This window comes from the organism of the source record quoted next, unplaced genomic scaffold (genome assembly GCF_019419815.1).
Source record: "Pyrus x bretschneideri cultivar Hongxiangsu unplaced genomic scaffold, Pyrus_bretschneideri_v1 Contig13, whole genome shotgun sequence".
Classification (NCBI taxonomy): domain Eukaryota; kingdom Viridiplantae; phylum Streptophyta; class Magnoliopsida; order Rosales; family Rosaceae; genus Pyrus; species Pyrus x bretschneideri.
In genome coordinates, this window is record NW_025999424.1 from 7288610 (window position 1) to 7311622 (window position 23013).

At 37.6% G+C, this 23013-nt stretch overlaps 2 protein-coding genes and 2 pseudogenes across 5 annotated transcripts; 3 read left to right on the forward strand and 1 right to left on the reverse strand.

The window, feature by feature from the left end:
- Positions 1-3686: 3686 nt before the first annotated feature.
- LOC125474722 lies at positions 3687-6132 on the forward strand (annotated as a pseudogene).
- A 2961-nt stretch (positions 6133-9093) lies between these two features.
- LOC125474723 lies at positions 9094-11922 on the forward strand (annotated as a pseudogene).
- A 2273-nt stretch (positions 11923-14195) lies between these two features.
- On the forward strand, positions 14196-17170 carry LOC125474952 (protein disulfide isomerase-like 2-3). Its single transcript, XM_048579211.1, has 9 exons — positions 14196-14359; positions 14802-14960; positions 15207-15320; positions 15583-15740; positions 15862-15961; positions 16046-16222; positions 16312-16457; positions 16559-16705; positions 16794-17170. Exons 1-9 carry the CDS (start codon positions 14231-14233, stop codon positions 16966-16968), a joined length of 1305 nt encoding a protein of 434 aa, XP_048435168.1. The 5' UTR covers positions 14196-14230; the 3' UTR covers positions 16969-17170.
- Positions 17171-17412: 242 nt separating this feature from the next.
- On the reverse strand, positions 17413-22546 carry LOC103955001 (centromere/kinetochore protein zw10 homolog). Of its 4 annotated transcripts, none has more exons than XM_048579207.1 (15): positions 21821-22546; positions 21520-21657; positions 21171-21344; positions 20784-20945; positions 20333-20566; positions 20119-20256; positions 19783-19875; positions 19255-19346; positions 18817-18964; positions 18647-18724; positions 18353-18511; positions 18118-18265; positions 17929-18011; positions 17739-17815; positions 17413-17638 (listed from the first exon to the last, which is right to left on the reverse strand). In XM_048579207.1, exons 1-15 carry the CDS (start codon positions 22376-22378, stop codon positions 17608-17610), a joined length of 2313 nt encoding a protein of 770 aa, XP_048435164.1. In that variant the 5' UTR covers positions 22379-22546; the 3' UTR covers positions 17413-17607. The 4 variants fall into 4 exon arrangements, with proteins under 4 accessions (XP_048435164.1, XP_048435165.1, XP_048435166.1 ...); XM_048579208.1 differs by having other exon boundaries at positions 18817-18945; positions 19255-19350; positions 21821-22545; XM_048579209.1 differs by lacking the exon at positions 20119-20256.
- Between the last annotated feature and the right edge of the window lie 467 nt (positions 22547-23013).

Sequence of the window (23013 nt, forward strand, 5' to 3'; positions counted from 1 at the left end):
TCTGCTGAATTTCCTTACAGGTGAGATTGCAACTCAAATAGTTTGTAAAGGAAAATGCGGAGTTAAATTCAATCTAGTACAAAAAAGTATGACAAGTTTTTAAGTATGTCTTGTAATTTTTTTCATTGTTTAAATGAATATGTGGTGTTTCTTGTACTTCAAGTAATGGTTTATTCAAATTAAAACGAAATTTGTAGGTTGAAATTTTAATCCATTTGATTCTCGATCACTCATTTGTGATTTGATAACAAGATTTCTCTGATCTTATCAAAATCCCAACAGGCAGGTGCAGCAAATTCTGCAGTATATGCGCGCAAGACCAGGCAGTGGCTGCTCCAACTACCTCACAGCTTCAACAGGTAGTGACAATGTTATAGAGAAACCTACCTACATCGGAGATGCCCGTTGCGTGGAAGTCCTCCTCACAGTGTTAAGATTCGTCATTTACCCTTTTAACTTGAAAGTTTTTTATAGGCCCAAATTGCTGCCTCGGTCCTTCAAGCATAAATTTGTTTCTTCAACATACGCCCCAAAGAAACTTACCTACACTGGGTTTAGAGTAAGTCTCTTTCAATTCAGGGTTCAGTAATAGCGAGCTGTAAATGCTAATTAAGTGTCTAAAGCACGAGAGAAACTTACCTACAATGGGGATATCACCATCATTGTTTCTCAAGTCAATTACACACTGCCATGATGCATCCCTGTTGCGTGGAAGTCGTTCTCCTAAATTACACTAGGAAAAGAAAAAACTAGTATTCGTTTTGAAACTTTATCCTGTATATCCCCTCTGATTAAATTTAATACTAACAAACTTTCAAATTTTTGTTTCTTGTTGATGGTGGAAAATGGTCACATAAGGAAACATAGCAATGTACGATTATGTCCAGCAATAAGCATTCAGCGCTACAATCAGCCTACTCCTGTGTACAACATGGAAAACATTCCGAAAGACGTTCCTCTTTTCCTCAGCTATGGCGGGAGAGAACCCCTTTCGAACGTGTTTGATGTGAAGTATTTGTTGGACAACCTCAGAGATCATGATAAAGGACAAGCTTGTGGCACAATATACGGCGAGTATGCTCATGTAGTCATATGGATTTTCTTATGGCTGAGAATGCCAACCAAGTTGTCCATGCTCCCCTAATGGATTTCTTCAAGCTGTATCGAGACTTTAACACTTATGTAATTCTTTTTTCTTGCATATGTTAAATTTTAGGAGGCCTTTTTTTTTTTTTTTGGTTTCCTTTGCTCTCATTGTACTAACTAGATATTTATTTTGGTGAAATAAATGCTCACCAACAAACAGAAGTTTTGACTTGTCAGGGCTTTTGTGGCATACATTATGGGTCTCACATACCTCACACATGGCATGTGACTCATTAAAGTTGGATGAGTCATGAGTAACACATGTTGACATCTGGCATAACGCAGAAGAATTACTAGATTAAGGGGATGGTCAAAACAATTAAGGAATTATCTTTACATTAACTTTGATTTAAATCAGATAAATTATTAGATTTAAGTCAAACATAAATCATGCCAATTAAATAATGCATTTGACCCCTTTTTGAGCAATAATCAAAGTGGTCGGCCAAGTGAAGTGGCATTTGGTTCACATTAAAGATTGATTCTTTCATCAACCAAATTATCAAATTAAGGGTGATTAAACGGCAAGCCCTTAACTTGGTATTGGATTTGGTAAGTCAGCAAATTAGCAAATGGAATTGATTTGATTAGCCAATAGAATTAGATTTGATCAGCCAATTCATTTAGTCGCCCAGTCAGCAACCAAATCAAAGGTGATTGGTCAGCAAATAAATTGATTTGTAATTGGCTCAAGTTAAAAGGAGACTACTCAGCAAGTAAATGGAATTGGAACTGGATTTGATTAAAACGAAATGGTTGGTAATTGAACCCACCACATAAATAGGGTCTTAGTCAGCCAAATGAAATTGGCACAAATGAACTCGGTCCAAATTAATACCAAGTTCACTGATTTGGTTTAAATTAATACCAAATTAAATCCATATTAAGATTCAATCAAGACAAATCATGGAGATAAATTCCACAAAATCATAGCTCGAAAATAAATTAATTCATAGTGATGCATCGCCTAGCCAAGTTGAGCTTAATCCATAATGACTTTGTAGTATGGTTTGAGGGGCCGCCTGATGTTATTCGGAGTGACCTTGACCATGATATGCACTCTCTTTGAGTTTTCTAAATAAAAGATATCTCATTCCTTTAAAAAAAATGCAAGGAATCATGAAGAAGCCTATTAATATGATGTCTTCAAACATACTCATACTCAGACATCCACACATTCCCATGGACGCTCAAACACTCCACACACTTAGAAAGCTGATCTCTGCATTTTTCGCCACACTCGTGAAGAACTATAAGCACCACTACACATGTCAGTTCCTCCATCGCCACAAGCGGCGTTCGTGGATTCGAGATCAAGTCACTATGACTGTTGGATCAACCACTCTACACAAATATATTGCATCCCCGGAGATTGAATAAGAGAATCAAATTTTGTATCAAAGATTGTAACCCTAATTTCTCATTTAATACAAACAATTACTTTGTATGCGTGTTCTTGTTTTATTTGTCGCAGGAATTTCGTGTTTACAACCGGACTTTTCCACTTTTGTGCATTTACGATGCAATTATAGCCTCCTTGACTTAATTTTTTTCTTCTAAACTATGCGACCTTTCATCCAATATCATTACATATACAATTCCATTATGTTTGATTAGGACCTTTAAGGGAGGGGATTTCTATTTTTTTAAATGGGGATTAGTTGTGGAGCCGACTCTATATTGAACCTTAACTGATTAGAATGTTTATTTTGTAAGTCTCAATCATAGATCATCCTTGCAAAAATTCAATTCAATCCGAAACCATTTACCTATGTAATTGTCACAATGAAATTTCATTGTTTCTCAACAAAGTGTTCGTCAATTTCTTTAAACTCAATTAGATGTTTTAAATGTTTCCGATTTGTCTAATATTTTGTAAGGATGATCTAAGAGATGCAACTTTAAAAATTTACAATCTGGATTGCTGAATTCGATGTGCGGTGAACCCCACAACTAATCCTATTTTTTATTCTATTCCCTTAAAGGTCTCCATGTTTGGTTACCTAACTTGCACGATCCCACATTTTGTCAATTTAAGCCCCGTATAATATCAGACGCTTTCTTATCCGTTTCTTGCCAATTGCAAATATTGGAGGTCGTTTTCCCTGGAAAATTTGGTATAATGTAAGCCGATACATAATAACTGGTACTGACTAAATATGTCGCAGAGTCCAGACCAATTCTCACGTTTTTGAAAACTGGTAAATATGTCAACACTGAAACCATACTATTTTTAGTTGCCAGAAATTTTGTGTCTACTGAAATGATGGTCATTTTTTGACTTGACATAGATCATTTTTTGTTTGGCATTTTCTAGCTGATTCATTATATATGTTATCATTCCAAATATTATAATAATACGGGTGAACAACATGATTGATATGTTATATATATACATGCTATAATATGAGTAGATTGATAACACCGTGTAACGGTGTTAAAGATACTGCTCGTTACGATTGATTGTTTGTTTGTATATGCATTTGTCTACTATAAATAACAAAAGGTGTAAAAATTATTGCACTCGGAGACCCCTTAGCTTCAAATGGAAAATCCTTCAACCACTATACTTGTTGTGGCTTTACTTTGGGTTTCAGTAGTTGCAGCAACAAGAACTAAGCTGCAAGTGATTGACGACACTGATGGTGGCATTTGCAAATCAATGGTGGAGACACAAGGCTATACTTGCCAAGAACATAAAGTAAGCATAAGAAAGTGCGTGCCTTATTTCTATCTTTTTAAGATTACGTTGACACAACAGAAATCAACGTTTTTGTGTTTTGTTTTGGAAATTTTGATGAGTTCCAGGTAACAACCAGAGACGGCTACATCCTCGGCTTGCACAGAATTCCGAAGGGACGGCCTGCTAACAAGACGCCAAACAAGCAGCTGCCTGTTTTGTTACAACATGGGCTTTTAATGGTTCTTACCTAATTAAGCTACATATTTTTATCATGCGTGTAGACATATATACACATGTGCAAGACATAGATGAACTGATTAAATAACAATTGTCTGTGGAAACTGCAGGATGCGTCAGCATGGCTACTCAATCCGCCAGATCAAGCTTTGGCATTTATCTTGGCAGACAATGGTTTCGATGTATGGCTTGCCAACACTCGCGGGACAAATTCTAGTCGCGGACATACGTTACTTACTCCTAATGATCCTGTTCGTATTGCCTCATCATTGATCACATCATATCATCTACAGATCATAATCTTTACTGAAACTTATCTGTTATCTTCTATAATGTGTAGGCTTACTGGGACTGGTCATGGGATGAATTGGCTGCTTATGATCTTCCAGCTTTATTCGAGTACGTGAACAATCAAACAGGACAGAAATTACATTATGTTGGTCACTCCTTGGTAAATATTCACCTAATCTGGTCATATTTCAAGTTGGATAATAGTCACTTCGACCCTACAGATACACCTCTTTGTCCACTTATAGTTGTGACTAACATATTTTAACTGTATAAATTTACTAGGGAACTTTGACTGCCCTTGCTGCCTTCTCTCAAGAAAATCTGTTAAACTTGCTAAGATCAGCTGCTTTGCTTGGCCCGGTCGCTTACCTGGGTCAGATGTCATCGCTGTTTCTAAGGATTCTTATGAACATATTTTTAGCAGAAGTAACACAACTCAGCGACTACTCTTGTTTTAAAAATATGAATTTTAGAATTCACACCTGCAAAAATAGAATTAACTGACTAAAAAGTTGTCTTGTTTTATTTTACAGAAACTGAAATTGTTGGGTTTGCCTGAATTTCCAAACGGGTGAGATAACAACTTAAGCAGTTTTGCTTCAGTAGTATTGAAGACCCATGCATGCAGACAATAGCATAAAATTATTAGATATTTTGTTTAACAAATGACACATTTGTTAAAAATGACATCTATAACAGTCTCTTGTTCTCAAAATCTCAACAGCGAGACACAACAACTTGTGAAGTTTATCTGCAAAACACCAGGCGTCGACTGCTCCGACTTATTGGCAACTATTACAGGTTGTGAGGCCAAAAAAACATTCACACTTATAAAAGGCTTTAATTTCACGACGCGTGGGATTCACAATCTCAGGTAGTAACAATGTTAGGGTTCCTCATTCACACTTTTAACATGAATTATTTTTTTGCAACCCGTATATAGGCCCAAATTGCTGCCTCAGTTCTGCAGGCAAAGCTACTTTGTTTAAGAATTTTCCCCAGTCCACGGCGACAAAGAACATGATACATCTGTCTCAGAGTGAGTCCCATTCATTACTAGCTTTATCAGTAATGGCGAGTTATATAAGTAGTAATATTTGAATTTAAGTTCCCAGAAGTCCTATCTAATTAACAAATTAATTACAATTTTAATGTTTGGTCGATCATATCTGTTCATGGATTTTGGATAGTGGTCAGGATGGGAACCCTTGAAATGTACGATTATGGTCTAGAAGACGCAAACATGGAACACTACAAGCAGCCTACTCCTCCTGTGTACAACATGGCGAACATTCCGAAAGATGTTCCTCTTTTCCTCAGCTACGGGGGGAGAGATGCGATTTCTGATGTTAATGACGGGGGGCTTCTGCTTGACAACCTCAAAGATCATGACAAGGACAAGCTTGTGGTAGAGTACAGAGAGGATTATGCTCATCTGGATTTTATTATGAGTGTGAATGCAATCAACTTGTGTATAATCCCATACTGGCCTTCTTCAAGCTCCATTAATGTTATGTTTACTAATCCTTAACTTTATGGAGGATTTGGATTCATGAGGAGTTAGAAACTTAGAATCCAGATTCCCCACTGAAGTTAATTGTTTACTATACTATCCGGAACCTGCAGCAGGAATAATACTAAATCTATATGAGCTGGGTACAAATTCAAACTTTAGAAGCTATTGTAGTACGCATCTCCTACATGTGAGAGTTCTTGTGGTGTAAGTTAACCTGATTTTTATCAGGAGTAGAGTACAAATAAGTCCTTTTGTCACATCCACAATCCATTTTACATTCATTATAAACACCAATTTTTTGTTGCCAGAGGAATCGGATCTCCTCTAGACCCAAAGGAACTGAGCCCACTCGTTACATGATTTGGATCATTAGAATTTGATCTAACGGCTACAAACAGAGGATCTCTAAAAGTTATAATAATTCTAGTCATTTGATCAAATTTCAATAGTTCGAATCATTTGATTCTTGGACTTAGTTCATTTGAATCCGGAGAGAATCTGGTTCGTTACCATAAGTTTATGCTCATGAAGATGAAATCAGCAAATCCTATATATTTGCCATCCATTCATTAATCAGCAAATATCCTAGCTATTGATAATGGATAAAACGAATTCATTAAGCCATAAATGCGTGTATTTTTCGGCTTTAGGTTTCTCCTGGCCTACATCTGTGCCGGATACATTTTTCTTGTAGGAACTTTAACGAAAAGTTTCCGATACTGAAAATCATATTTTTATATTAAGATGTTAATTCTGATACTATTCACTTTACTTTTTATTTTATCCTTATCGTTAAAACTCAAAGTTTTCAAGTTCTTTTCATTAATTTTCCATTTTTTTAAGGGTAAATTACACAAAATTACCTTAACTATGAGCCAAACCACAATCTTATACCTCATGTTTTAAACATTGCAATGTCATATCTCAACTTGTGAATTTATTGCAATGTCAGACCTCCGTTAAGTTTTCTGTCAAATAACTGTTAAATAATGATGTGGCAGGAGTAAGGTCCACCCGTTTTTCCAACTGAATATTAAATTAATTAATTAATAATAAATTATTAACTTTTATTTAACACTTAAAATTAATTAAAAAACAAAAAATTTTAATTAAAAGTTGGCGATACTGTTCACTTTAATAAAAAAATCTCATTTTTACATTAGAAATCAAACATGATACTATTTACTCTATCCTTTATTTTGTTATTGTCGTTAAAAATCAAAGTTTTCAAACTATTTTATTTAGTTTTTCTTTAAAAAAAAAAACTCTCTTTCTTACTCACACTCACTCTCTCTCTCCTCTCACTTTGTCTCCCTCTCACTCTCTGCTCTCACTTGCAGAGAAGTAATGGCAGCCATGGCTGCCGTGGCCATAGATACCCCACTCCCACTCCTTCCACCCAAAACAACTTCTTCCACATTCTACCTCCCTTATACTATTCCAGTTCTACCCGCATCAACCATATTAATTCCACCATTGAACCCTGCACATCTGCAACTCCATCCAAAACCTATCTCTAAAGTTCCAATCTGCCACTCTCCTCATTTGCTTCACTGAATCCAAGCTCCACCACTCATTCTACCCTTCAAAACCCAACAAATTCCATGTGGGTCGCTCCCATAGTCCCCGAACAAGCTTCCTTTCCACCACAATGTCACCCGCACAGTCACCGTCGTAGTCGGAACTCCGCCGCAGAACGTTTTGACGGTTATCGACACATGAAGCGAGCTCTCCTGGCTTCACTGCAACAAAATCCGAAACTATAACAACACATTTGATTCGATCCGGTCCACATCCTACTCCCCCGTTCCATGCTCCTCATCCACCGGCACGAACCGGACCCGAGACCTCACCATACCTGCTTCTTGCGACTCCAACAAGCTCTGCCATGCCATGCTCTCCTACGCTGACGCCTCGTCCTCGGAAGGCAATCTCGCCACCTATACGTTCTACATCGGCAGCTCCGAAATTCGGGTTTGGTATCCGGGTGCGTGGATTCAACTTATCCGGCGAGATTCTCGCAACGGTGAACCATTTGACCCATCATCTCACATCTCCGGCTCGAGGAGGACATTTTTCCGGTGTGGAGGAACTTGACGAGACGGCCGGAGTGCGAGGCCCAGTGCGCGGCGGAGGGAGCGTTGAGGTCGAGGAAGATGTCGGTGGGGATCGACGCAGGAAATTTGGTTTAATCATTCATCAGTATATCGGCCTAAATTGAAGGCCCATTTGACAATTATTGGTGTCCGTGGATTTGTCTACTCCTCTAAAAAATGCAATCTTTGAAATTTTGAAATTGAGGCACATAGTGAATTGGCTTAAATTCAACCACTCTACTTCTACGAGCAACTAGAATTAAAGCTGCACTCGATCACCAAAAATGGATGTTGGTCTTCGCAAAGGAATGGTGGAGACAAAAAAGGCTTTACTGGCCATTAGAACAAGAATGTTGCAACCCTTAAATCTTAATTTGGAGATGAGAAACTAATTAATGACATGTTTACTTACTTGAACGTGTATTGAAATTATTCTCATTCATGACTTTTCTTGCCTTTATTAACACATATGCAATAAAAAAGGATTGTGGGTCCAACATCAAAAATTGTAATTATGAAAGTTAAGAATTGAATTTTTGAATGAAAGGAATCAAAGTTATTAGGCAAGTAATTGATCCAGTTCTCGTTTCAAATAAGTAACCATACCATGAAAAGTTACGACATTTTTTTATTACAAGCGATATTATTATTTTAAACTACAATAAGGAGAGGAGGAAGGTTTGAACCTGAGACGCATTGAGTTGAAAAAGAAAAATCATATCCACAAAGACAATTCATCACTTGCAAATTACTACATTTGGAATACAACGATATGTTTACCACTAAAGGGGTGGGGAATTGGGCTTGGCCATATAATGAGTCAACCACAATAATTTGATTACGAATTCGCTATCTACGGAAGTTGAACCTAAGACCTTTCAATTATAAGCGGAGATAAATATTATTAGACCGTAATATTAAGTGGCAACCTGAGATATTTAAGTGAAGAATTTGAGTCTGACAAGGGTAAGGGTCTTGTTGATTAGTTAATGTGTCACATTATCGTTTAACCGACAAAGCTAAACTTAAGAAGTCTTTACAATAAAGTTGCTTCATTATAAATCTAAATCATTAAGACACACAATCGGTTGCTAATCCACCACCAACTAAATGGCAAAATTTGGCTATGCAATTGATTGAGCTAAATCCTGCCATAAATATTTTGTTAAATATCATTCAGTGATTGGCTTAAAGCCAATGGGATACAATAATTATTGTGCACATAGATTTGCCTACCATAAAAAAGCAAAAGCACTGAAAATTTGAAATCGTTGCACCCAGAAACCAATGCGCTCAAAAATGGCTAACCCTTCATACACTCTAATATTTATGGCTCTAATTTGTGTTACAGCTGCAGCAGCAGCGACAAAAAATAAGCTCTACTCAATCGAAAATTCGAATGTTGGCCTGTGCAAATCATTAGTGGAGACACAAGGCTATACTTGCCAAGAACATCAAGTAAGTTATCAGAATGTGCCTTCCTTGATTCGATATTTTCGGATCACATCACCAATATGCGACATCATAGATAAATTCTGTTATCTTTAGTCATAGATCAGCTTTTGATGAGTTTCAGGTAACAACAGAAGATGGCTACAGTCCTTGGCCTGCAGAGGATTCCAAATGGACGATTCGGGAATAAGACAGCCGACAAGCTGCCTATTCTGTTACAACATGGATTGTTACTGGTTTGCAACTAATCGCCATATTTTTGAAATATATGTACAAATATTGTGCCTGACATAAAAATAAATTAACAAACATTTTTGTGGCAACAGGATGCTTCATCATGGCTACTCAATCCGCCGGAAGAATCTTTGCCATTTATCTTGGCTGATCATGGTTTTGATGTCTGGCTTTCCAATGCTCGTGGGACAAGATCTAGTCGCGGACACACATCACTTAGTCCTAATGATCCGGTTTGCTTTGCTTTTGGAAATGTTGATCCACATCATGCCATCTTTGCATCCTAATCTTGTACTAATAATATCCAGCCATGAATTTAGGCTTACTAACGCTAAACCCTAATGTTTTATCCGCTAACGCTATTGTTTGTGAAAAAAAAAAAAAAATGAATATAGGCTTACTGGGAATGGTCATGGGATGAAATGGTTGTTTATGATCTTCCTACTTCAGTCCAGTACGTCCGTGATCAAACAGGACAGAAATTACACTACGTCGGACATTCCATGGTAAACATTTAAATAACGTTTTTTTGTCTTTACTCCCGGGAATTTTCATGCTTTAGAAATTTAATTGTTGTAAATTTAAAGGGAACTGACTGAGACTTGAAGCTTTTGAATTATGTAGGGAACTTTGGTTGTCCTCGCCGCCTTCTCGGAGAAAAAGTTGTTTAACTTGCTAAGATCAGCTGCTTTACTTAGCCCGGTTGCTTATCTGGGTCAAATACCCTCACTGATTTTAAGAACTGCTGCCGAAACATTTTTAGCAGAAGTAACACAACTTAATGAACCTTTTTGTTATCATATATGGATCCTTAAAAATCCATTGTCATAAATATATAATTTATGACAAAAATTTTCTCCTTTTTTATTTACAGGAAGTGAAATTGTTGGGATTCCCGGAAGTTCCAAACGAGTGAGATGGCATTTTACACAATTTTTGTTTCCGTAACATAGGCACATTCAGACAATACCATAAACCTAATTCAAATTTTTACAAGAGTTTAGATATTTTGTTAAAGAAAATTGGAGTTTTTAAGTATGTTTTTAAAGTTGACAAGAATGCTTTTTTACATAGGTTGAAATATTAATCCATCTGATTATCGGTCACTCATTGGGAAATTACATCGCTGACAACTTTTTTGTTCGTATCAAAAATCCTACAGGCAGATAATAAAACTAGAGCAATCGATCTGCAGATCACAGGGAATTGACTGCTCCGACTTAATGGCAGCTATAGGAGGTAGTAATACAAAGCTTGCTCATGCATTCACACTTTTAAACTTGAAATTTTGATTTGCTCAGCAGAGATTGAACTGTTTATTTGCAATCTGCAGGCCCAAATTGTTGCCTCAGTCATTCAAGTATGGATGCTTTCTTTAAGAACCTTCCCCAGCCCACTTCAACAAAGAACCTTATACATTTTGCTCAGAGTAAGTCTCTTTGATTTCCAGGTTCAATCATGTGGTAACAATCTAAAGCACAATCCAAACTTTAGCAATAAAACATCGGAACTTCTCCGTGCAGGACACTGGATGTATGGAGAAAACCTACTTCTACTATTTTCAATCCCATTAATTGACGATGTTGATTATTAGGGTATAAAATGGCTATTTAGAGCTTTGATTCTAGATTTTAAGTAGCCTAGCTAATGCTTGACATAAACCTAAAATCTAAGCAATTAAGCCAATCCGAAACTAGAAGTTAAGGTCTAAGCTCTAGTTTATGATTGTATAACCTAGCTAAAACAAAACCAACCATGTCAATAAATGGGATCAAAGATGATGAAAAAAAATTTGAGTAGAAAATGATATTTTCTCAATGCGTCATTTCCTGCACACGAAAAAGACTGAACTTAAATTTGAATTGAAACTTTTAGATGAAATGCTTATATATGAAGTTTCAATTCTTTGCTTCTTATTTATGGATTTTGAAAAGTGATCAGGAAAGGAACCATAGAAATGTACGATTACAGTCACGCATACATGAACATGGAACACTACAAGAAGCCTACTCCTCCTGTGTACAACATGGCAAACATTCCAAAGGACATTCCTCTTTTCCTCAGCTATGGAGGGAGAGATTCAATTTCCGACGTGAATGACGTGGGAGTTTTGCTTGACGACCTCGAAGATCATGATAAGGACAAGCTTGTGGTACAGTACAGAGAGGATTATGCTCATTTGGATTTTATCATGAGTGTGAATGCCAATCAACTTGTGTATAATCCTTTAGAAGCCTTCATCAGGCTTCATTAATCAAGAGTAAAGACCTTGCAAATATGTTGTAGACATTTCTTTTGTCTTACAATTATCAAAATTCATAAGTTATTTATAAAGAAATCGTAAATAGGGTTTCGGATTTGAATTCCGTAGGTAATTTAAGGAAGGTATTGATTGTATATAAGTTATGCATCTACATATATGAGCTTTCCTATATTTCAAGCCTAGTACGCAGCTGTTTCTACTTTTGGAAATTTTTCTGCTTGACTCAGAAGCTATAGCATTGTAGTGGTTAGGTTGAACTTGCTTTCAAATGCTACTATGTGTAAGCCTTGGACAAACACAAGTTAATTGCAAAACAAAAAACAAACGCAAACTTAGGCGTAGCTAGCCTAGTTGGCTAGGGCAATATTGTAGCATTTTTCTGCAGCCAAATGTGAATCCCCACATCTCTGTAGTTTATATTAAATTACAATCTTGCTCGAATAAAAATGAAATTACAAAAGTGAATCACTGGCTATTTGCATATACGGATGGAGCATGCAGTGTGATGAAAAATGCAAGTAGGGTTTCACCTTCTATATTAGCATCAACGGTTGACACCTCTCTCTCTCTCATCAAATATAGATGTTTGATCTAAGAGAAAAATGATTCCAGGCTGCAGGATGAGTTGCTGTGAACGGATCACCATCATTGTTTCTTGTTCTACAACCCTTCACCCTTTTCGAAGGCAAGAAGAGCTCCTCGCAGTGAACAGCACAGGGCGGTGGTGAACCTCCAATGCTAACCTGGCGATCAAGGTTCCCATTAACTGAGGAGGACCTCACCATTTTCTTCAGCTTGGTAAGTAAATTGACAAGCTTCTCCATCCTCGACCTCTTAATCTTTCGTTAATCTCAAATCCTCTTGAAGAAGCTTATATGTAGAATTGGAGGAGTTGAAATGAGTTGATCAAAGTGTGGTGGCATCACACAGATTTCGTGCAAGCTTGTACAAGATGAGCGTGGCATTTGTGAGTTACGTGCGTTTTCTTTCTGTTATAGGCTTATAGGCTCACATGCCTTGTCGTTTTGTTGCAGCTTTAGCTTTGAGGAGGATATGTTACGTTCACTTTGTTAGAGAGTAATGATTTGTTGGCTTCTTATATGGCATGAAAATTTTGGATCTGTAATACTTTATGCACGTCAAGGAGTCATATTTACAATACTTACATGTATTTAATGTCACTACCATCTCAACGGTCATATGATGATTGAATTAAATACATATATTAGCATGAATTATATCTGACTGTCAAATGGTAATTATATTAAATAGTAAAAACATATAAGTTTTGTAACCAATTCTGAAAAGTCTTAATACAAAATCAGGGTTGAAAAACAAATAAAAAAGAGAAGTTAAATGAGAAAGGAAGGCCAAAAAATTATTGCTTGTGTCACTCTATTTTTTAATCTCTTCATTTCGCTTGTGGGTGCAAAACTTAGTAAAATATTGAATTTAAATGGTAAATAGTAAATGTCTAAGGGCTGGTTTGGTATTGCTGTACTTTGAAAAAAAGCTGCTTCTGCTGTGCTGTGAGAATAAGCAGCTGTGAAATAAAGCAGCAGATTGTTTGGTAAACTTTTTATGTAAAAGTGCTTTTGAAAAAAAAAAAGCAGTATTATATGTTTGATAAACTTTTATGTAAAACAGATGTGAAAAAAAGCCAGTTTTTCAAAGCTGGGTTTTGCAACTTCTTGTTTTTGGCTTTTTTTCACCCAAAACTATGAAAAAAAGCTGAAGCTGGATGTTTACCAAACACAAAAAACAGCTTCCAGCTTTTTTTTATACCAGTTTTTTTCAAAATCACCTCAGTACCAAACCAAGCTTAAGTCAACACTTCGATTTAGTAAGATTTGAGTAAGTCAAATAAAAAATCCGTTCCATATCAATTATGATTAATCCACTATGTGACTTACCCAAATTCTAATCCTGTGTCACAATTACTATGCTAACCATAAACAAATGCCATTTGAAGAGGAACATTTTTCTTCATAGTCATAGGGCATAAACTCATAGCATTTAATTAATTTTTATGGGTATTAAAATCTGATAATCCAATTTTATTCCTTTATTGGTCCAATCTCTTATGAACAAATAGTAAAGAGCAAAATACACCAATAAAATTTCATGAAAAACCATGGCCGGCTGACGTGTAAATCTCTGATTGGCCCTCACACGTAGCTCGCTCAGCCCAAAACCCAGAAGAAAATTCACTAGGGGTTTCGTCTCTGTGCCTCGAGAGATTTCTTCACTGATTAGCACAACAAATCTCAGAGAAAGAGAGAGAGTGTGTAAGAGAGAGAGAGAGAGAGAGAATGAGAGAGAATCAATTTCGAGCAGTCCCTATCATCTTCTTGTTTTTCTTTGTCGTCAGTGTCTGCGATGCACTATACGGACCATCATCACCAGTTCTTCAGCTAACTCCTTCCAACTTCAAGTCCAAGGTATATGTTGAAACTTTACCAGTAATTGCGCCTACCCTTTTCAGATTCTTCAGTTTTTTGCATTAATTTGTTGGAATTTGTCACCGTTTGGATTGAAAAGCACTTGGGCGTTGATTGGTTTTTTCAATTAAGAAGCGATTGTTTTGCTGTTGAAAGCAAAGTGCTTTCTTGTATTGCTTTTAGAGTTTTACAGCTTACGGAGATCATTAGTTTTTGGATCTGGTTTATTGCTTCTTGGGGATATTTGTTTCGGAAAAAGTAAGTTAATTTTGCACTTTGTGGAAATTGTTTGATAAATTTGCTGAGTTTAATGTACTTGTTTTTCGTTTCCCAACGTAGAAAAGTGATCAGTGAGTTCTGATTCTTATTGGGTTAATTATGATTTCTACTAAGACAATTTGCCTGGTATTTTCTTGAACTGAATCCTGTGGAATGGTGGCAGGTTCTGGACTCAAACAGAGTTGTTCTGGTTGAATTCTTTGCACCGTGGTGTGGACATTGTCAGGCTCTTACACCGATATGGGAGAAAGCGGCTACTGTCTTAAAGGGTGTGGCCGCCGTGGCAGCTCTTGATGCTGATGCACACAAGTCCCTCGCTCAGGTTTCCCATAGTTACTCTTGCAATTACTAATTTTGACTTCCAAGTTTGAAGTAGCAATTGTAGAGTAACATCCCTCTGCCTGAAAATATTTGGTCAACCATATTATTGTTTTATAAAACTGCATGGAAAAAATTCCCCGCTGTATCATAGTTTTGCCATATTTGGACAAGGAATATGGGTATTTCAGGTTGTTTACTAATATGTTAATTTTGTGCGGGGTTGTTGGTGTGTTTGATTGCTCTATAGGAATATGGGATTAGAGGATTTCCAACAATAAAGGTGTTTGTCCCTGGAAAGCCTCCAGTTGACTATCAGGGAGCAAGGGATGTGAAACCCATTGCAGAATTTGCACTCCAACAGGTTCGTCGTAATCTCTTCTTCAAATTCTATTTGTTTTGTTAGTTTGTTTCTTTTCTTGTATATTGGTTAAAATAGAGTTTGGTAACATTCGTGGATTAAGATAGTCTCATATTGTTTCTGCTCCACTATGTCTAACCTTGCTCTATTACTTAGTCATTGGGATATGTAGATGGTTTAATCATTTCTCACTCGGTCATATAATGCTCTTGCATAAAATGGATTCATGTATCAGTAATGTGACCATTCCAGTGGTCCTGTACAGATAAAGGCGCTGTTGAAAGACCGCTTAAGTGGAAAAACAACAGGAGGATCAAGCGAAAAATCTGAACCTAGTGCTTCGGTAGAATTAAATTCCCAGAATTTTAATGAACTTGTGCTTAAAAGTAAAGATCTCTGGATTGTGGAGTTCTTTGCACCTTGGTACGTGCTTTTCTTTATGACTTATCTTATAAGCTAATTTTAAAATATTCACTGTTTGTCTATTATATGAATATGAGATTGTAGAAGATTATTGACTTGTTCCTAATTTCCTTGTTTCAAGGTGTGGGCACTGCAAAAAATTGGCACCTGAGTGGAAGAAGGCCGCTAAAAACTTGCAGGGGAAGGTGAAGTTGGGACACGTTGACTGTGATGCAGAGAAGGTAACTTTGCCTTCCTGACTGTGTACTGGATCTATGTGTTTTTATTTCTTGTACTATATGATTCTAACTTGGTGGCATTACCAGTCTCTGATGAGCAAGTTCAACGTTCAAGGATTTCCGACCATTTTGGTATTTGGAGCTGACAAAGACAGCCCACTCCCCTATGAGGGTGCAAGGAGTGCTTCAGCCATTGAATCGTTTGCTCTCGAACAATTGGAAACAAACGTTGCACCTCCTGAAGTGACCGAGCTAAGTGGCCCTGTAAGCATTTACTTCCCTCCAATACTTAAGCTGTGTGAGATTGTAAGTAACCTAGGCGACTAAAGCATTGCTGCAATCTTCTCTTGTAGGATGTCATGGAAGAGAAATGTGGTTCAGCTGCCATCTGTTTTGTGGCTTTCCTACCTGATATCTTGGATTCCAAGGCAGAAGGGAGGAACAAGTACATTCAGCAGTTATTATCCGTTGCGGAGAAGTTTAAAAGAAGTCCATACAGGCAAGTTTTTGGAATTATGCGCATATCACTGCCAATGAAACCTTGCAGGCTTGAGAGGCAAATATATAGTTACTGACCATGAATGTTTGTGTATGTTGCAGTTTTGTGTGGGCAGCAGCCGGTAAGCAGCCAGACCTTGAGAACCGAGTGGGTGTCGGTGGTTATGGATATCCAGCATTGGTGGCCTTAAACGCAAAAAAGGGAGCTTATGCACCACTTAAGAGTGCATTCGAGGTTGATCAGATCACGTAAGTTTTCTATCTCCACCTTATCTCGAACCACTCTTGATCCTTGTGATAATAAAACAAATTTAAACAACTCAATTTTATTTCACAGAGAATTTGTGAAGGAAGCCGGGCGTGGAGGAAAGGGAAACTTGCCTCTGGAGGGAACTCCGAACATTGTGAAGATCGAACCCTGGGATGGTAAAGACGGAGAGATCATTGAAGAGGACGAGTTCTCCCTTGACGAACTAATGGGAGAGGATACCACTAACAAGGAAGAGTTGTGAGAAATTTAAAGTATCATACTACAGCAGGAGAATTATATCAGGCTAAGATTGATTTTGGGTGCTGGTCATTCCAGTGTTTCTGTGTTTAAACGATGTTTTCAACAACGCGCAAGAGCTTTCTTACGAGTAAGGCTCTCTTTTGTTCTCTTGTTTGTTACCATTATTGTGCGTCATTTCATAGCAATGCAGTGTTTAGGTAAAATACTCTTGTTGGTTTCCAGATTGACAAATCACTAGTTTTTTATTGGTGTCCAAGCCGTGGATACCCAATTCATCCGGCGCAGGTGGCTTTTTAAAACGAGAAAATATTCAGTAGGGCAGCGTGACCAGAGCCTGGCCACTCGTGCGCATAAAATGCGGCCCGTTCCTCTGTAAGAGTGCATGAAATGGTTCTCTCAAAACATTACCACTAATCAACATTAAGAAATTATGAAGGGCAACATATGGGGAGAAACTAGATTCTTGCATATCATTGAAAATTTGAAATCCAAAATTTTGCAGCTTACAGTGATCCATTGGATTCCAAATCCAGAAAAGAAAGAAAAAAAGGGTCAAGATGCATCACATTTTAACCATGTGGTACCTAATCCCTCGTATCGGATCCACAGCAACGCGAATCACCTATACAAGCCCCAGTGTCTACGTACGCTCGTTTTCCCGTCTTCTCTGACTGAAAAAAAAAAAAAAAAAAAAAAACAAAGTACACCTCCTTGTACCTAATTCAGAATTTCTTTCGTTTAAGTTCTGGGAAAATAAGATGCGCTTTTTACCATTCGCCTTTGATCCTCGCTAAGCATTCTTTTCTCAATGGTGAATCTGCAAATATGGCCTTGATGAAATCTTCTACCTGAAAAATTGGACGAGCTTGTAAAAACATTGAGACATGAACAGCACATAAAGCTGAACAGAATACGGGGTCAAGTGAAATCATGCCTCGTACTAACAGAAATGAAATCATACCTCTGACGACGTAAAACCACAACTGCGCAATTCTCCACTTTCCCAAGCCGTTGTGACAGATTTTAAGGGCATATCTAATAATTCTGAAGAATTTGAAACACAAAATGATAATTAGGTCACTGTTTGCAAGACATCTACTAGTTCTGTACCGAATCACACTGAACTTTCAGCATCAGAGGAAATACATGCCTGCCAATTTACGAATTTTACATAACGAAGGTATGTGATCGTCAAGGGTGCAAGTGATGCCCTCTTGGGACTTCTCTACTTGGAGAGCAGCCAGGGACTCCAGCAAAGAAATTAGGCTCTCCAGCATCAAATGAATCAGACTTTGAAGCTAGGAACATAAATACATCGTTTTAGTTAGCTGCACACACCAAGCATCAGAAGTACAAAAACCGGATATATGACCAAAAGATTATACCTGTAATGTTTCTTCTGCTGCCATATCATCTAAAAGGAGTATGTCTTTTGTGACCTTGGAAAAAACCGATTCAAGAATCATACACATGCTTCTCTTGTAAGTTGAAGGCAACAGGATCGGCTCCCATATCAAACGTACTTTGTCCACAATCAAAACAACCTGAACAAGATATGTTTAGCCTTACAGACATACCTCGCAACAAAAACTAAGGTACTAAAAAGGCCTTAACAAATATATCAAATATAATATGATTCATGAAACAAAAGTTCCTCATTAAAATTCACAGCAGGCCACCTGATCTATACTCCAACTTGCAGATTGAAATTGCTGCCTTTCATGGGTATTCTGAAATCCATCAGCGCCATCTAGAGCCTGGTAAAAGACAATTTATTGAAATTGCAATTTTCTAAACTACATAACTTTCTAGCTTTTATATGAATTGAAAGATTTCAGCACAATTATACCTCTCTCAAACTACGAATAACATGTTGAATTTGTCTCTGCAGTATTTCCTCCGCCATAAGATGGAATCTTGGAGCCATATCAACAAACATAGCATGTTCTTTGATGGAACTTGGAAAGTCTGAGCGATACTGGAACAAAAGCGTACAACTGTATGAATTCCACTACTTATTATAACTTCAGAAGCAGTATGGATTTAATGAATTCCACTATTAACAGAATAGCAAATCACCATTCTGTTGGGATCTAAGTTAGGTATCCTATAAATAGTGAACTGTCATTATTTGGTGCAATATTCGGACATACATTTTTTTGATTGGATGGTGATACACGGTATAAGAGTGATTATAGGTGCAAGCATGCATGTGATCTTGGTGATGGTGGGGAATAGAATCAACAAAATCGATAACATGAGCCGATAATGGCTGTTCATCGCCTACCTCAAAAGCAAGCCCCAGTATCTCCTGAGATAGATAAAGGCAATCATTTTGCATAAGAACAGCAACCTGGTTGATTCCATCAAGATGCCTTTCTAGCTTCACAAGTCAAGAGAGAAGATTACTTATATTGCATGCAAAAATCACCAATATTGATGAAAAACTAAGTGAGGTGAAAATAGGCCAGAAAGTAAACTTGATAGAGATTTGCCAGAGCAGTTATAAACTGAGATATGATGTTAAGTTAATACATAGAGAAAAAAACTGCAACTAAAATATTAAAATGATTTTTGTGGTTCATATAAAAAGGGCATAAAAACATCATCAGAGACCTCTTTTGTATCTTTCATGAATAAACCTTAGAAAGAGACAGAGAGAAGGAAGCCGGGGTACGGATTCTCAAAAAATTTAGTACAATAGACAACATCATGGGACAGACGTAACATCACACCTGCACTTTTTAGATTGTCTTAACAAAGGTGTAAAAACGGTCAGTAGCTAAAGTTTATAGTACTGGTTTCCTGTACTAACCTTGACAGGAACCACGACTTCATAGAGAAGCAGAGCATCCCTAGCAGCCCGATAGAACTCCAAAGCAACTCTGGGGGATGACACACAAACATCCTACACATTCCAATCACAGTTGTAGCCTTAAAATATAACAAATGGTAATTTATACGAAGAATCAAGAGGCAAGAAAACTGAAACTTGAGGAAAAATGCATTAATCATGAAAATGAAATCTCAAATGCAAGCACTAATTAGTGCCTTGAGGCTAGCAGGTTGCTCTTCAACTTAAGGTTGTTTTTCTATTTTACTACATCATTAAGGGGAAAAATCAAACATTTATGAGTTTTAACCCAGATACCGTAAGTGTCTGGTGCACTAGATTCATTAGTTCAATCGCTGCTTTGGACACCACACACTTCCCTGACAGGAATAGCAAGTTAACAAGCTCTGGAGATTTGGCAGCATCCAGATCATTCTTGTTATTCCTTGGATACTCCTGTGGGAAAAATATATTGTTCAAAGGCTGGAAATATCAAAATAGCTACAAATGCATTCAAGTTATAGAAGCTTACTTGAAGAGCAGAAAAATCACATTGTAGAAGCAGATTTCTGGCTTTTGCCAAGATCTCCGACTTCTTCCTGGATGCAAAGTGAACCTCGACATTTTCAGCAAACTTGCTCAACTGGTTATCTCTGTTATCAGATGCTGAAATAAACTTCATTTCGCTTAAAGCAGTCTCAAATTCGGAAGTACAACTAATGATCTTAAGAAAGTCAGCAAGTTTTGAAGCATCTTCAGGAACAACCTGAAACAACAAAACATGTCTCCATTACATAGACGTACAAAATGATAAATGGCATGATGCAGGTAGCAATTTTAATGCAGCTAATAAAGAAGTAACTTTGAGTATTCACCAAAAATCCTATACTTGTTTGCTAACATATATTTATAACAGAATTCAAAAAAAAAAAAAAAAACAGATAGAAAAGAATGGATGGGTGCGAAGAGATAAAAGGAATAACCTTAGAAAGAAATTTAGAAATAATTAACTCTGAAATCCTTGGCCATGTCAATCTCCCAAAGCATCGAATCCAAGACTCATCTTGAAGGCAGATGTAGTTGCAAATAAACTTGATAACCTGAATAATCCCTGAGTAGATAGTCTCACCATCCATTTTTTCAATCTGAAAATCCAAAGGAAAATGCCAATGCAACACTTATTGGAATCCAATGAGTACAAATTTGTGGAATACCCCTTATTGAATTGATAACTAAAGGAGTCACTCCCGCGAATCAATAATATATGATAATTTAAAGTGAACCCAATTTTTTTCTCAAACATGTATAAGACAAACCGTTGAACAATAAGACTGAAAAAAATTTAGACAAGATTGACATGTAAAAACTACCTTAGGATCATTTGATGGTACAATGTTCAGTATCGCCTCAGTCAGAACTTGTGAGTCTTGATTTACTTCAGCTACAAAGGATACAGGAGCTCCAAAATTTAGAGCCGGGGAGATGACATGCTTGATCATCAAGTCGGCAACTTTACCAAGACCATAATCCAAAATGCCGACTACCTAGAAATCCCCATAACAAAACCAGATAACTGAATTCATTACAAACCCCATTGCTCTCATTATTTTAAGCAAAAATTATTTGAATTGCAAATTTCGTGTAGTTTTGAGCAATGCATCTACTTGTACTGATTTCAAAGGCAAGGGGGAGGACCAAAAGATATTAACTTCAACTTACATCCAAAGCTTCCAAAACGGTGCGGAGCTCAAACCCATCGTTTCCATCAATGCTAAGTACATACTTGACACAGATTCTATTCGATTCCCGCTCAAACCGCACCGCATTTCTGATGAACCTCACAAGCACTTCTTGAATCTACAAACCCAAACTGAATTCCTCTAAAAAATACAATCACAAACTCAAATAAAAATCACCAATTAAACAACCACAATAGCATTTTTTTCATAACTAGCTATTTAAATTTCTTTCATTTCCGTTCATTTTTCTCGGCAACCAAACAGAAAGTAATCTTCTTTACCTCCTCAAAGCACTCTGACCACTCCTTCCTCAGCAATCTGTACACCACAGGCTCTCCCTCATCAACCCGAGCATCATCCGAAACCCTAAGAGCATTCTTCAGCTCCCTCAGTTCCTGGGCGGCGAACCTCAGCCGTCCATTCCTCAACCCCTCACTGGCGCCCTTCAACCTTTCACTTATTTCCAGAATTGCCCTCACCAACTCCAACAACGCCTTCTTCTCCCTCGCCTCTTTCGTCGTGGCGCTCATCTGCTTCATAATCTGCCCAATCTCCGCCTCGATGGGGCGGTCGGAAATTGAACTCAGAAGCTGGACGACGTCGTCGGAAATTTGGTTGGAGCGCGAAACGGCGTCGTTGCAGACGGAGAAAAGGTTGGCGAACTCCTGGTGGTGAGAGAGGAGGTAAGATTGGATTTTAGACTTGATTTGGAGCGAGTGGGAGTCGAGGCGTTGGATGAGGAGGCGGAGATCCGGCGCAGACAGAGGGGTCGTGGGGTCGCTGAGGTCCTGCGCCGACAGGAGCTCTCGGACGTTGATTGAGTCGAACAGGACGTCCATTTCCGGCGGATCGGACGGCTGGGACTGCCGGGTGGGAAGACTCAGTCGGAGGAGTGTAGTTTGTATCGGAGTAGTGGATGAAGAACGAAGAGATGGGACTGGCGGAGGTTTTAGGCGGAGTGCGATAACGTGCGCCGGGAGCGTTGGTGTTGGATTTTGGGGCAGGCTGTTATTACTCGCGGGGAATTATTTTTGTTCCTATATGGGCCTACTATGGAATAATGGGCTGAGCTTTGAGTTTCAAATTTCAAGTTTCAAATATAGCCGAAGCCCAAAACCCAACTTTTCTTTAATCGATTCAACGTACTCTGTATGACGATTGTTCTTTTTCCCTTTTATTCAACAAACGATATTATCTATGAGTTGGGGAACTAGGTACAATTATCCCGGGAGTGGGCACAATGAGTTAATAATAATGCAGTTTAAATTCATCTTTCACAAGAATTGAACCTAAAATCTCTCATTTATAAATAAAAAGAAATACTATTAGACTGTAATATTAAGTAGCATGTACAATTAAATGTTGGATGTCAACAATAACCTACTAATCCTCCAAGGAGAATAGCATTTATAACAAAATGCTTCTCCAAAACCCTTCTATTCGAGGAGAAATTTTTTATTATTCTAGAAACACA